We start from the raw sequence: 12,500 nt of genomic DNA, 5'->3' as shown, positions 1-12,500 counted from the left end.
GAGTGAGAGAGATTGAGAGAGAGAGAGAGAGATTGAGAGAGAGAGAGAGTGAGAGAGAGAGAGTGAGAGAGAGAGATTGAGAGAGTGAGTGAGTGAGAGAGTGAGAGAGAGAGAGAGAGAGTGAGTGAGAGAGAGAGAGAGAGAGAGAGATTGAGAGAGTGAGTGAGTGAGAGAGAGAGAGAGTGAGAGAGACAGAGAGAGAGAGAGAGATTGAGAGAGTGAGTGAGTGAGAGAGAGAGTGAGAGAGATTGAGAGAGTGAGAGATTGAGTGAGTGAGAGAGAGAGAGAGAGAGAGAGTGAGAGAGAGAGTATGAGAGAGTGAGTGAGAGAGAGAGTGAGTGAGACAGACAGAGAAATTCTGCTAAATTCTGAAAAAACAGGTGTTAATTATATAATAACCTAGAACACTGTCTAAGACTTGATGGTTGCTCTGTCAATTCTTCGTCATCAGTTAGGAACCTAGGTGTGCTATTTGATCGCAATCTTTCCTTAGAAAGCCACGTTTCTAGCATTTGTAAAACTGCATTTTTCCATCTCAAAAATATATCTAAATTACGGCCTATGCTCTCAATGTCAAATGCAGAAATGTTAATCCATGCATTTATGACCTCAAGGTTAGATTATTGTAATGCTTTATTGGGTGGTTGTTCTGCACGCTTAGTAAACAAACTACAGCTAGTCCAAAATGCAGCAGCAAGAGTTCTTACTAGAACCAGGAAGTATGACCATATTAGCCCGGTCCTGTCAACACTGCACTGGCTCCCTATCAAGCATCGCATAGATTTTAAAATATTGCTTATTACTTATAAAGCCCTGAATGGTTTAGCACCTCAGTATTTGAATGAGCTCCTTTTACATTATAATCCTCTACGTCCGCTACGTTCTCAAAACTCAGGCAATTTGATAATACCTAGAATATCAAAATCAACTGCAGACGGCAGATCCTTTTCCTATTTGGCGCCTAAACTCTGGAATAACCTACCTAACATTGTTCGGGAGGCAGACACACTCTTGCAGTTTAAATCTAGATTAAAGACCCATCTCTTTAACCTGGCTTACACATAACATACTAATATGGTTTTATTATCCAAATCTGTTAAAGGATTTTTAGGCTGCATTAATTAGGTAAACCGGAACCGGAAACACTTCCCATAACACCCGATGTACTTGCTACATCATTAGAAGAATGGCATCTACGCTAATATTTGTCTGTTTCTCTCTTGTTCCGAGGTCACCGTAGCCACCAGATCCAGTCTGTGTCCAGATCAGAGGGTCACTGCAGTCACCCGGATCCAGTACGTATCCAGACCAGATGCTGGATCAGCACCTAGAAAGGACCTCTACATCCCTGAAAGAGAGCGGAGACCAGGACAACTAGAGCCCCAGATACAGATCCCCTGTAAAGACCTTGTCTCAGAGGAGCACCAGGACAAGACCACAGGAAACAGATGATTCTTCTGCACAATCTGACTTTGCTGCAGTCTGGAATTGAACTACTGGTTTCGTCTGGTCAGAGGAGAACTGGCCCCCCAACTGAGCCTGGTTTCTCCCAAGGTTTTTCTCTCCATTCTGTCACCGATGGAGTTTCGGTTCCTTGCCGCTGTCGCCTCTGGCTTGCTTAGTTGGGGACACTTCATCTACAGCGATATCGTTGACTTGATTGCAAATAAATGCACAGACACTATTTAACTGAACAGAGATGACATCACTGAATTCAATGATGAACTGCCTTTAACTATCATTCTGCATTATTGACACACTGTTTTCCTAATGAATGTTGTTCAGTTGCTTTGACGCAATGTATTTTGTTTAAAGCGCTATATAAATAAAGGAGACTTGACTTGACTTGTGAGAGAGAGAGAGAGAGAGAGAGAGAGAGAGAGAGAGAGAGAGAGAGAGAGAGAGAGTGAAAGAGAGAGACAGACAGACAGAGGCCATCACTTCCACTCTCTGAAACAAACACAAGTTTACACACACACACACACACACACACACACACACCTGTGATGGTAAAGCGTTTCTACACAGTATCCAGGCCTCATTTACGCAGCCTAGTGCTGTTCTAATTCTGTATGGCCTTCATTCTTTTCAGACCATAAATAGAGAAAGGTTAAGAGACGTCCTGCTCTCACTCGTGTGTGTAGGCAGTGGATAGGGACTGTTTCTAGTTAAAGCTCTGATTACTGGAGTGTAGATGAAGAGATCTGAGCGAGACACAAACCCTGCAGGTCCAGCACCAGCAGCTCTCCTCGAGTGTATTCATACGTCCAGTGGCTGAAGGCCAGCATGGTTTCCTCCAGAAGGTTGGTCGGGACGATTTCATCCCCGTTGTTATTATTAAACTTGCGGAAGTCTCCAGTGATGCACTCCTCGATGGCAAACCACTGACCGGCAGAGTGACAGTAGAGCAGGAAGACCTCCAGAAACCTGCAGAACACACACTGCGGTCTCAGCAACACCCTCAGGGGTGTGTGTGTGTGTGTGTGTGCGTGTCAGTACCTGGGGGAGTATGGGATGGTTTTGGGTCTGATCTGATTGAAGGCAAACGTGAGTTTCTGAGCTGCTCTCTGCTGCTGAATTTCCTGTTCAAAGAGAAGCACAAACACACGATTAGTCACACACAGAAGGACCGCCCACTCACCTGTCAATCAACCACTGCACTAACTCAAGAGTTCAAGACGTGAGATCAGTCATTTTAAAGCATTTCAGCATGTAATAATGTACATTTATATCACATTCCACTACAATAAAAACTCATAATGTAGAGTAGTTCTGAATATAACGCTATAATCCACACATCTTGGCAGCTGTTATAGAGAAAGATTGAGAGAGAGTTCCACATGTAACGCTCATTTCTGTTTTCTGTTACAGAAATATGTGTTGAAGAGATGCGTTAGCACCGGAGCCGTGTAGTTCTGAACTCCTGTGAGTGTGTGTTTGGGTCAGTGATGAGGATTCTCGTACCCTGAGACAGAGGTGCAGGACGGTGTCCTCTCTGTAGATGCTCTGCCAGGTGTTGACCACCTCGGGCAGGAAGGACTTGACGATGTACAGGTGTCCAGGCTTGAGGATGTCGTACTCGGACCAGGTGCAGAGCACCTTCAGCGCCCGCCGCAGGCCTCCACCCATCTCCTCCTTACTGAGGAACTCGATCTTAGCACAGAGACCACGCTGAGCCCACGACGACATGCTGTTATTGATGCTGTTGGGAGAACTCTCCTCCAGACGGTACACGGTCACCGGTTCACCTGCACCACACACAAACACCTGAACGTCACGCTGAAACACACCAGCGGCGTCACGATCACACGCTACACACCGCAGGACTGGGCGACGCCAACATCACGCACATCACACTTCTGCAGCACGAGGAAGAGCAGACATCAGTGAAAAAACAGATTCATAGCTCAAAACTAAAGACTCGAAGCAAACTGAGCTGAATGTTGACACTGTTGTCTTTTTAGAGCAGCTGAATTTGGATTGGTGTCATGTGATGAAGATCTGACCGTCTTCATTCGCTCGTCACAAATTCAGGTCTCAAATATCTTAAATCAGAGCAGAAAGTCTCGTCATTAAACATGCATAAACTGCAAAAAATGTATCTCTTCCTCAGTATTTCTGTCTTGTTTTCCAGAACAAACTTCTAAACATGAAGTCTTGTTTTCTGACAAACTGATCCTAATGAGGTTATGATTAAAACAAGAACAGATATCTGTCAATGTTTTCCTTTCCTTTCCTGTAGATTTACTGTGATGCACACATTCAGTCTTCACGCCGCCCAGAACTACATGAAACGAACAGCAAAGCATGATGGGACAGAGACAGAGAGACCGGAGGGTCTTACCTCGGGGGGGCACTGGGGTGAATGGAATACTCTGAGACAACCGCATCAGGTTATTACGCTCCACCGCTAACACACACACACACACACAGGGCTGATGTCAGTACACGTCACAGGAGCAGCTACACCACACACTCAGCGAGGAAATCAGGAAACCTTTAGCTTTCATTGGATGAATGACAGAAACACTGACCTGAATACTGATAACTGTCCATGGGCTTGAACGGAGAACTGATCGCTGCTCCACACACACACACACACACACACAGAGCAAAGAATGAGCAGAACAACACAAAATACCACGGTATTACCACGGCCCTAATGCTATCAGTGTAGTGTAGTACTGAGAGACCAGCAGAGGTCAGACTTACAGTCCTTCCGCACAGACAGGTGTGTGTGACGAGCACCGTACAGCCCCACTGCAGCTGAAACACACACACACACACACACAGGTCAGAGTAGAGCAGGGTCAGTTCAGCTGTTGTGATGTTTGTGGATCAGATGTTCATCAGATGTGATAAAACACTCACTGTTTGAGATGTCTTCTCCTGGACTCCTGAACACCAGAGAAACAAACAACAATCACTCAGAAATACATCTCACACACACACACACACACACACACACACGTCTGTTTGACCACATCAGTATGCTTCATCAGGTTAACAATATTTACTTGTCTGTCTCTTAACCCAAAATTAACTCTCACAGAAACTGTTCAAAACACTCGATATACATTTATGCATCAGTTACTCACGGTTTGCTGGACTGAGATGATTTCCCCTGAGAATGAAAGACAGAGAGTTACAGTGTGTGTGTGTGTGTGTGTGGTTTCTCTTAAACACTCGTGTGTCGTTGTGTGTTCGACTGACCAGCAGCGGATCCTCATAACACGAGACGTCCTCCAACGACACGCGTGTGCTCTGCTGCTTCCCGAGCGCTGCACACACAGATAAAGAGACGAGACGCTGCTTTAACATGCCTAAATCAAGAGAGAGGTGTGTAACTGCACCCAGCCGCCAGCAGGTGGCGTTCCTCCTCACACTCACTGGACTCTGGATGCAGGACTGAAGGGTTTCTGTCGAGCTCGGTGAAGCCGGCATACGAGTTCACCATCCGCATGTGACCCAGCGCCGCGGCCGCCTGCAGACACGCAACACACACGTCTGGATCGAGCCGCACTGGAGACACTCACCACATCTTTAACATACACTCACCACGTCTCGAGCCTTTCTGGAGGGACTCGACTGACGGCTGACAGCACCCTCTTTAGGAAACGACCTCTGACCCTCAGGATCATCCTTGTGACCTTTGGAGGAAAACGGGAGAATGAGTCCAGAGACCGAAGCGCATTTGTTAAGGCACAGTTGATTAGAGTCACCGTGTTAAATGATCAGTTTAATAACCCTGACCCTAACCAGCACCAGCCCGGGTTAGACACAACAACACTTCGTTCACTCCCGAGGGACATTTAGTTTGAGATGAAACCACCGCCAGAGGTCAGAGGTCACCCGTCTCTAACACACACAGGGGCATGCAGACGGGGTGAGGGTCAAGGGTCACCGTTAGGGTTCCCTGATTCCCAGCAGTGGACCGAAGCCAAACCTCCGTGTCTCTCTCGGAGTCTGTTCAGTGCACGTTTGCAGCGGCCGTCTCTCCCGAAGCGCTGCGGGCCCCGGGGCCGGTGCTCAGGGGTCAGAGGGAGGCCTGGGAGGGGCGTGTTTCTGTCGGGTGGGTCGGGGGCGGGTCTAGTGTCTTCATCATCAGCGAAGGCGTGATTGACGTATCCCTCACACTCAGGCTCACTCACGAACACCCCTGGGGGTCCTCCATCACTCCTCTCATAAACAACCTCCTCTTCCTCCTCATACTCACCCACGAAGGCCCCGAACTCCACTGTGACGTGCGCCGGCTCCGTGTGTGTCTGCGGCGGGGTGCTGGCGGGGCTGCTGGGACACGTGTCCTGCTGCACGGAGCGTCCGCGGCGCCGCAGCTGTGGTGAGATGACCTCACAGGATCCAGCCGAGGCTGTGAACGCAGGCCGTCTCTGGAGGCTGGGAGGAAGCTCCGCCCCCTGCCGCTCCTCGGCTCCGCCCCCGAACAGAGACTCTGCTATGCTGGCGGCCGGAGGCAGGAATCCCACGCTGCACCGCACCAGAGCGCTGGACTTCGAGTGCCCCGTCACGTCAGGCCCCAGGTTCTTGGAGACGCTGAGCTCGCGTGTGATCTGGTTGTGCACTTTGCTAGCCTCGGACGCTCGCTGCGCGGTCAGCGCCTTCAGTGTGTCCACCGTGAGCGCAGACAGGTCCTGCAGGTGTCCGATCTGAGAATCCAGCGTGTGCAAAGAGCGCTTGATGAAGTTCACCTTGTTTCCGACCTCCTTCAGCTGCACACACATTGTCTCCACCCTAAAAAACAAACACAGGTAAAGAATCATTTCTCTTTTATATAGTACATTCATACTGTTCCAAACTTTTAGCTTTACAGATTTACAGACAGCTTTACAGAAAATAATCACAGTTCCAGAGGCTTTTTAACTTTATATGCTATAAATGTGTCTGATTGGCCGTGAGTGTTCACTTTGACCACACAAGGTCATTTCATTGATGATGATGAAATGCTGCTACAGGTGAACACACACTAAAGAGGCTTTTCTTGTGTTGTGGACCCTGATGCATGTGGTTCATCGTCGTACCTGTCGGACGTGAGTCTGATTCTCTCTTCACTCCCAGAGTGAAACTGATCGTCTTTCTCGTGGAAGTATGTCTCCACGCACTGCTCCTCGAAGTCGTGCAGCTTCTTCTGGTCCTCCTCAGTCAGGAAGAGCTCTGAAAGACAGCAGGACGGTCAGAGCGCTGTCAGACGCCAGCAGAAGCGACGGTGTGAGTGAGAGGTACAGTACTTGGTCCGTAGGTGCTGCTGTCCTTCTTCCTCTTCCTGCAGATGGAGGACAGCACAGACGCGGCGTGGCTGAGCAGAATCAGCGGCGGAGGCAGGACGGGCTTGTCGTGGTACGCCATGATGAAGTGATAGCGCTGGTATTTCCACACCAGGTTGGATATGGACATCACCTGCATGTAGACGTTACTGCGGAGAAACGCCAGTCAGTTACTGTGAAGAGGGTCACAGACACAGCGTCCGGCGGCGCAGCACTCACTTGAAGAAGGCGATGAGCAGGTTGACCATCAGGATGTACTGGACGAACAGATAGACGGCCTGCAGCAGCTGCGTCAGCCACACACCGGGCCCGCACAGATCCTTCACGTTCGGGTCGCTCGAGTTCGCACACACTGACAACATCACCACATCATCATTACTACACAGAAAGAGCTAATCTCTCACACTGCTTCATATGTTATATTTGATGCCGAATCCTGATTTTAAGGTCAGAGATAGAAGAAAATGCAAACGTGAGCCTGATGTTTTCTGATTCTCTGCAGGATAGTGCTTTGCTATGAACCTGTTCTCTTCTGAATAATGCAGATGTTTACCGTCGATCTCGTAGGCGTAGACTTCACCGTACATCATCCAGTAGGGCTGGAACACTACATCTTTGGCTAAAGTCCACGAGGGTTCCTCGTTTGGGTACAGAATGGCTTTCCGGGGAACCCCAAAACTCAGCAGCACCACGACCATGATGACCACGATGTAGAACATGTTGGCCACCTGCGGAGGAAGAGAGCGAGATCAGTGCTGGAGGACACGAGCGGCTCAAACACAGCTCTGAACGCTTGCTCACCATCTTCCCGATCATCTTGACGTAGGGTCCGGCCTGCTGATTGACCGCCAGGATATCCAGCAGCCGCACGTACCAGAAGATGATGTTCAGACAGTACACGATCCGGCCCGCGATGAACACGCTCCCCGAGCCGAAGCGCAGGCCGAAGCCCACGAAGAACATCAGGATGGCCAGGAAATCAGAAACGTTGAAGTAGTCGCCGAACCAGACTTTAATCTTCTGACTGATTTTGCCTCCTTCAGACATGAACATCTAGAGAGGAAACACACATGTACTGATCACACGTCACATGTACACACAACACACACACACACGTGTGTGACCTCCCGACCCACGCTTCGGTCACATGACTAGAGAGGCAGGGTTAGACGCTCAGTTGGAGTGTTAAAAAGTAACGTTTCTAACATAGCTCATTAAAACATCGGTAATACTTTATTTTGATAGTCCACTTTAGACCTTCTACTAGCAGTAAGCAACTTTGCAACTACATGTCAACTAGCAGTTAGTAGAGTATTAGTAGACTGTCTGCTTAATATCTTCTAACACTTTCTTTGTCAACTTGTCAACTTATACTAAGCCTAAACCTACCCCCCAACACTAACCCTAAACCTACCCTAACAATCTTCTCTGAGAGTTAGTAGACATATATTTGCTAATTTCTGAGATTTAGTTGATATGTTGTTGACATGTAGTCACAAAGTTACTTCTAGTCAGTAGAATGTCTAGGGTGGACTATCGAAATAAAGTGTAACCAAAACATCTGAACACACACACACCTCTCGAATCTTCTCCACCCCCAGCGTGAAGATGCAAATAATGACGACCCATTCCTGAGGAGACGGAAACGACTCCATCTTCACCAACACCACGTATGAATACAGCATCAGGAAGCCGATGTAGAAGAGCTAGAACACACAGAACACTCCATTAGACATGACATCTCTCTAAAACCTTCATAAGGAGCTCAGATCTCCTTATGATCTCACACACACCTGCGATAGAGCTATTAGACACTCGTACTAAACCAGTGACCAATCACCATCACAATCACCATCATAAACACCAACACCATCATAAACACCATCACCATCACAATCACCATCATGAACACCATCAACATCACCAACACCATCACATCACAATCACCATCACAATGACCATCACCAACACCATCACCATCATAAACACCAACACCATCACCATCATGAACACCATCACAAACACCAACACCATCACCATCATAAACACCATTACAATCACCATCATGAACACAATCACAATCACCATCGCAAACACAATCACCATCACAAACACATCACCATACAAACACCATCACAAACACATCACAATCACCATCAAACACCAACACAATCACCATCACAATCACAACACCAACACAAACTGTCTGTGCCAAGTCTGTGGTTGTTTTTCATGTCCGCGGGTCGAAGCGACCCCAATACAAATAACGTGATATTTAGCTCCTAAAATGCGAATTTTACCAAGGCAACCCTGCTAAAAAATATATATTTTAACCCCCGGGAAGCAATTTTTTTTATCGGGGAACCTTCTGGAAGCGCGATTGGGCTAGTTTTGGACTAGTTTTGAGAAGCAACTGGGAAGGATTTGTTGTGAAAACCTGGCAACCCTGATCTGAACGCACGTGCTGGAGATATACTTCTAATCACAGGAGCATCTTTACTGATGAGATGTGCATGAAAATCGCATTCGATTTGTTGCACAGCCCTAAAACACCATCACAAACACATCACAATCACCATCAAACACATCACAATCACCATCAAACACCATCACAAACCCGTCACAATCACCATCAAACACCATCACAAACCCATCACAATCACCATCAAACCCATCACAATCACCATCACAAACCCATCACAATCACCATCAAACACCATCACAAACCCATCTCAAACACCATCACAAACCCATCACAATCACCATCAAACACCATCACAAACCCATCACAATCACGATCAAACCCATCACAATCACCATCAAACACATCACAATCACCATCAAACACCATCACAATCACCATCAAACACCATCACAATCACCATCAAACACATCACAATCACCATCAAACACATCACAATCACCATCAAACACATCACAATCACCATCAAACACCATCACAAGCACATCACAAACACCATCACTCCATCACACAGGATTTAAATCAGGGCTAAAATCAGTTTATTTTTAGTTTGATTTCATACAAATTAATAAAAAACAGGTGGAAATAAAATTAATTTATAAAATAACTTATTAATAATGAAAACAACAATTACATTTTGTTGTCAAATTAAGTGATTTTAATGTTTTTTTGTTTAATTTGTAATTTTAATCAATTTAATAAATTCTTATTACTCCGAGTAGTACTTTTTTACTATTCAACAACAATATATTTCTGCCATCATTGGTTTTGTATTGAAGAGCTCTGATGAACTGAAGATCTATTCAAATTCTGTGAAACTGAAACTTTATACAGTAAGCTTTATTTTTCATGACTGAATTCTGAGATTCAGCATTTTCTGTGTCTGGTTACTGAAGAATCGTTTAACCCTGGTGAGATCAGAGAACGGTAATGATTCAGAACACACACACAGACACACATGTTCGCACACGCTCTCAATCATACACACACTGGTCTGGCTGAAATGTCACTAGTGAAACTGTCCACTAGTCCCGTGATATTCATCTGTGTGTAACGCAGAGGGTTTATGCAGGAACGAGTGTCTCTGATACTATCACATGGGAACAACAGCCCAGAACACCTGAAGTGCTGAAATCTTTCACACACACACACACACACAGCATGAGAAAAGAGCCGCACGTACCGTGTTGAACCAGAACTTGACGATGGGTGCGTGGTAGAAGGCGTAGAACTTGCGTGTGATGGGTAACCGGCGGGAGCGCACGTGCACCTCCGTCTCGCTCTTCACATCGGCGTTCTCATTGGGACGGACTTCCTTAAACACATCCTGACACAAACACAAACTCAGTCAATCTGTGCCAGTGTGCAGGAACACCCAGAACACTTCAGGTGTGTTTAATGTGTGATCCGCACCATGGGGATGTCGTCAGGCTTCTGCAGGCTATGCTCGCTGTCCTCCATGCTCTGATGAGCGTCCTGCGACTGAGGGATGTGGGACATCTCCGCTTTAGTCTTGTACTCCAGCAGGAGGATGGCAGGAGGAACCAGGATGCTCAGGATCACCTGCACACACACACACACACACACACAGCATCAGTCAGTCGACGGATGGATGGACGGATGGATGCAGAAGTGCATGCGGCGGCTGTACCTTGTACCAGGAGTTCTTGCGCATGTTCAGGCGGCCCATCCACATGTCGGAGAGCAGCATCTGTGTGCAGGTGTGAGCCACGAACAGACGGAGACGTGACGACACGGCCAGCTTCAGACAGGTGGAGTTACTCCAGTTCTTCAGCTCGTAGGTCAGCAGCTTCATGGCCATGGTCTCGTCCTGCCTGAACGACTGCTCCAGCAGATCCACGGCCAGCGTGCCGAACTCACTGACCCCACACACACACACACACAAGTTTTGTGGTTTTAATTTTAGTTTCAGTTAACTATAATAACCCTGTGAGGAGCTCAAAGAATAGATTATGGTAAAAGCGATGTTAAAGTGATGGTTCAGACACTATGGAAAGCAAGAATATAACACAAGTCCCTTTGGATAAAAGCATCTGCCTGATGCAGCGGTGTTTTTGGTTTCAGTCTGACTGATGGAGACTCACTTGGAATACTCCTTCAGCTCCTCGGACGTGTCGTCCACCACGTCACACTTCTTGGCCTCGTATCCCATGGAGCGCAGCAGCTTGCAGGCCACCAGAGCTTTGGCCATGGACTCCTCGCCGTGCTGCCAGAAGAACAGAGACATCTTCTGCCGCTTCATCAGCACGGCCCACACCAGCAGCTCGTTGAAGGGGTACGGGAACCTGCGCGTCTCCGGGTCATCGATGTCCACCACCTCCTCCTTACTCTTCTTCTTCTGCTGCTGCTCAGAGACCGATTCCAGCTGAGGAGGAACCGCATGATTCAAGATACTGTGCGAGATCCAGCAACACAAGTGACACACACACACACACACACTCGTCTTACCCTGGGCTTGTAGGGCTGCGCCGTGTTGATGAAGTGATTGTGTCGTGTTTTCTCTTTTTTATCTGCCTGAATGCTGAAGGACTCATGGGTGCTGCCCGTCGTGTGTCGACTTGACCGCTGACAGAACAACACACACACACACACACAGGCAGAAGAAGCATTAGATCTATCATTCTGATATAACTATTAATTAAAAAATAATAATAAACATTAAATGCAGAAATTAAAAAACACTGAAAAGACTTGTATTTAAAAAAATTGTGTCCATTAACTGACACCAGATAACTGTGAACATGCGAATGTGTTGTTAAATGACTGAAATATTAACTTAAAAGCTCAAAATCTTCAAGCACACATTTGGGCTGGTACAAACGCTGTTTAGCGCTGGTTTACCCGGCTGTTCCCGTGCAGGTTGTTGTAGATGATGCGGAAGCGTTTGCGTGTGTAGTTGCACCTGTACGTTCCTCCCATCAGAAGCTCGATCACCAGACCCACGTCGATCAGTGTGATCTTATAGTTGGGCGGGAGGTTACCCTGACAGAAGAACACAAGGGAATAAACTCAGACGCCTGAAGTCGCTCATCAGACACATGTAGATCAGCTGAAGAGCGTTACCTGTTTGACGTCCCTCACCAGGTGATAGAGCGTCGGATTGGTCTGAGTTTGTTTCTGAGAGAATAGAAATGTTCAGATTTACAATCAGATCAGTTTAAACCCAGTATAAGAGAGCAGCACGTGTGTGTGTGTGTGTGTGTGTGTGTGAGTGAGTG

The 12,500-nt window shown here is 47.2% G+C and overlaps 1 protein-coding gene across 4 annotated transcripts in view; it reads right to left on the bottom strand.

Annotated features, from left to right (window-relative positions):
- The window catches only part of LOC132136712 (transient receptor potential cation channel subfamily M member 7-like), a 41,289-nt gene that overhangs the window by 4,101 nt on the left and 24,688 nt on the right, over positions 1-12,500 (bottom strand). Inside the window, exons 13-37 of one of the 4 annotated variants that reach the window (XM_059547298.1) lie at positions 12,346-12,399; positions 12,124-12,264; positions 11,731-11,847; positions 11,367-11,647; positions 10,913-11,141; positions 10,675-10,824; positions 10,445-10,588; positions 8,357-8,485; positions 7,581-7,832; positions 7,333-7,507; positions 6,999-7,131; positions 6,744-6,928; positions 6,537-6,669; positions 5,447-6,249; positions 5,059-5,150; positions 4,891-4,984; positions 4,714-4,781; positions 4,599-4,624; positions 4,372-4,397; positions 4,194-4,266; positions 4,035-4,159; positions 3,845-3,910; positions 2,965-3,248; positions 2,500-2,582; positions 2,222-2,427 (exon numbers count right to left, since the gene is read on the bottom strand). In XM_059547298.1, coding sequence (XP_059403281.1) covers positions 2,222-2,427; positions 2,500-2,582; positions 2,965-3,248; positions 3,845-3,910; positions 4,035-4,159; positions 4,194-4,266; positions 4,372-4,397; positions 4,599-4,624; positions 4,714-4,781; positions 4,891-4,984; positions 5,059-5,150; positions 5,447-6,249; positions 6,537-6,669; positions 6,744-6,928; positions 6,999-7,131; positions 7,333-7,507; positions 7,581-7,832; positions 8,357-8,485; positions 10,445-10,588; positions 10,675-10,824; positions 10,913-11,141; positions 11,367-11,647; positions 11,731-11,847; positions 12,124-12,264; positions 12,346-12,399 — 4,069 coding nt within the window. The remainder of the gene's footprint in view (positions 1-2,221; positions 2,428-2,499; positions 2,583-2,964; positions 3,249-3,844; positions 3,911-4,034; positions 4,160-4,193; positions 4,267-4,371; positions 4,398-4,598; positions 4,625-4,713; positions 4,782-4,890; positions 4,985-5,058; positions 5,151-5,446; positions 6,250-6,536; positions 6,670-6,743; positions 6,929-6,998; positions 7,132-7,332; positions 7,508-7,580; positions 7,833-8,356; positions 8,486-10,444; positions 10,589-10,674; positions 10,825-10,912; positions 11,142-11,366; positions 11,648-11,730; positions 11,848-12,123; positions 12,265-12,345; positions 12,400-12,500) is intronic. The other 3 variants (XM_059547299.1, XM_059547300.1, XM_059547301.1) reach the window with 3 other exon arrangements.

This window comes from Carassius carassius, unplaced genomic scaffold (genome assembly GCF_963082965.1).
Source record: "Carassius carassius unplaced genomic scaffold, fCarCar2.1 SCAFFOLD_65, whole genome shotgun sequence".
Classification (NCBI taxonomy): Eukaryota; Metazoa; Chordata; class Actinopteri; order Cypriniformes; family Cyprinidae; genus Carassius; species Carassius carassius.
Note: the sequence above shows the minus strand (reverse complement) of the source record. Positions and strands in the feature narration are given on the sequence as shown.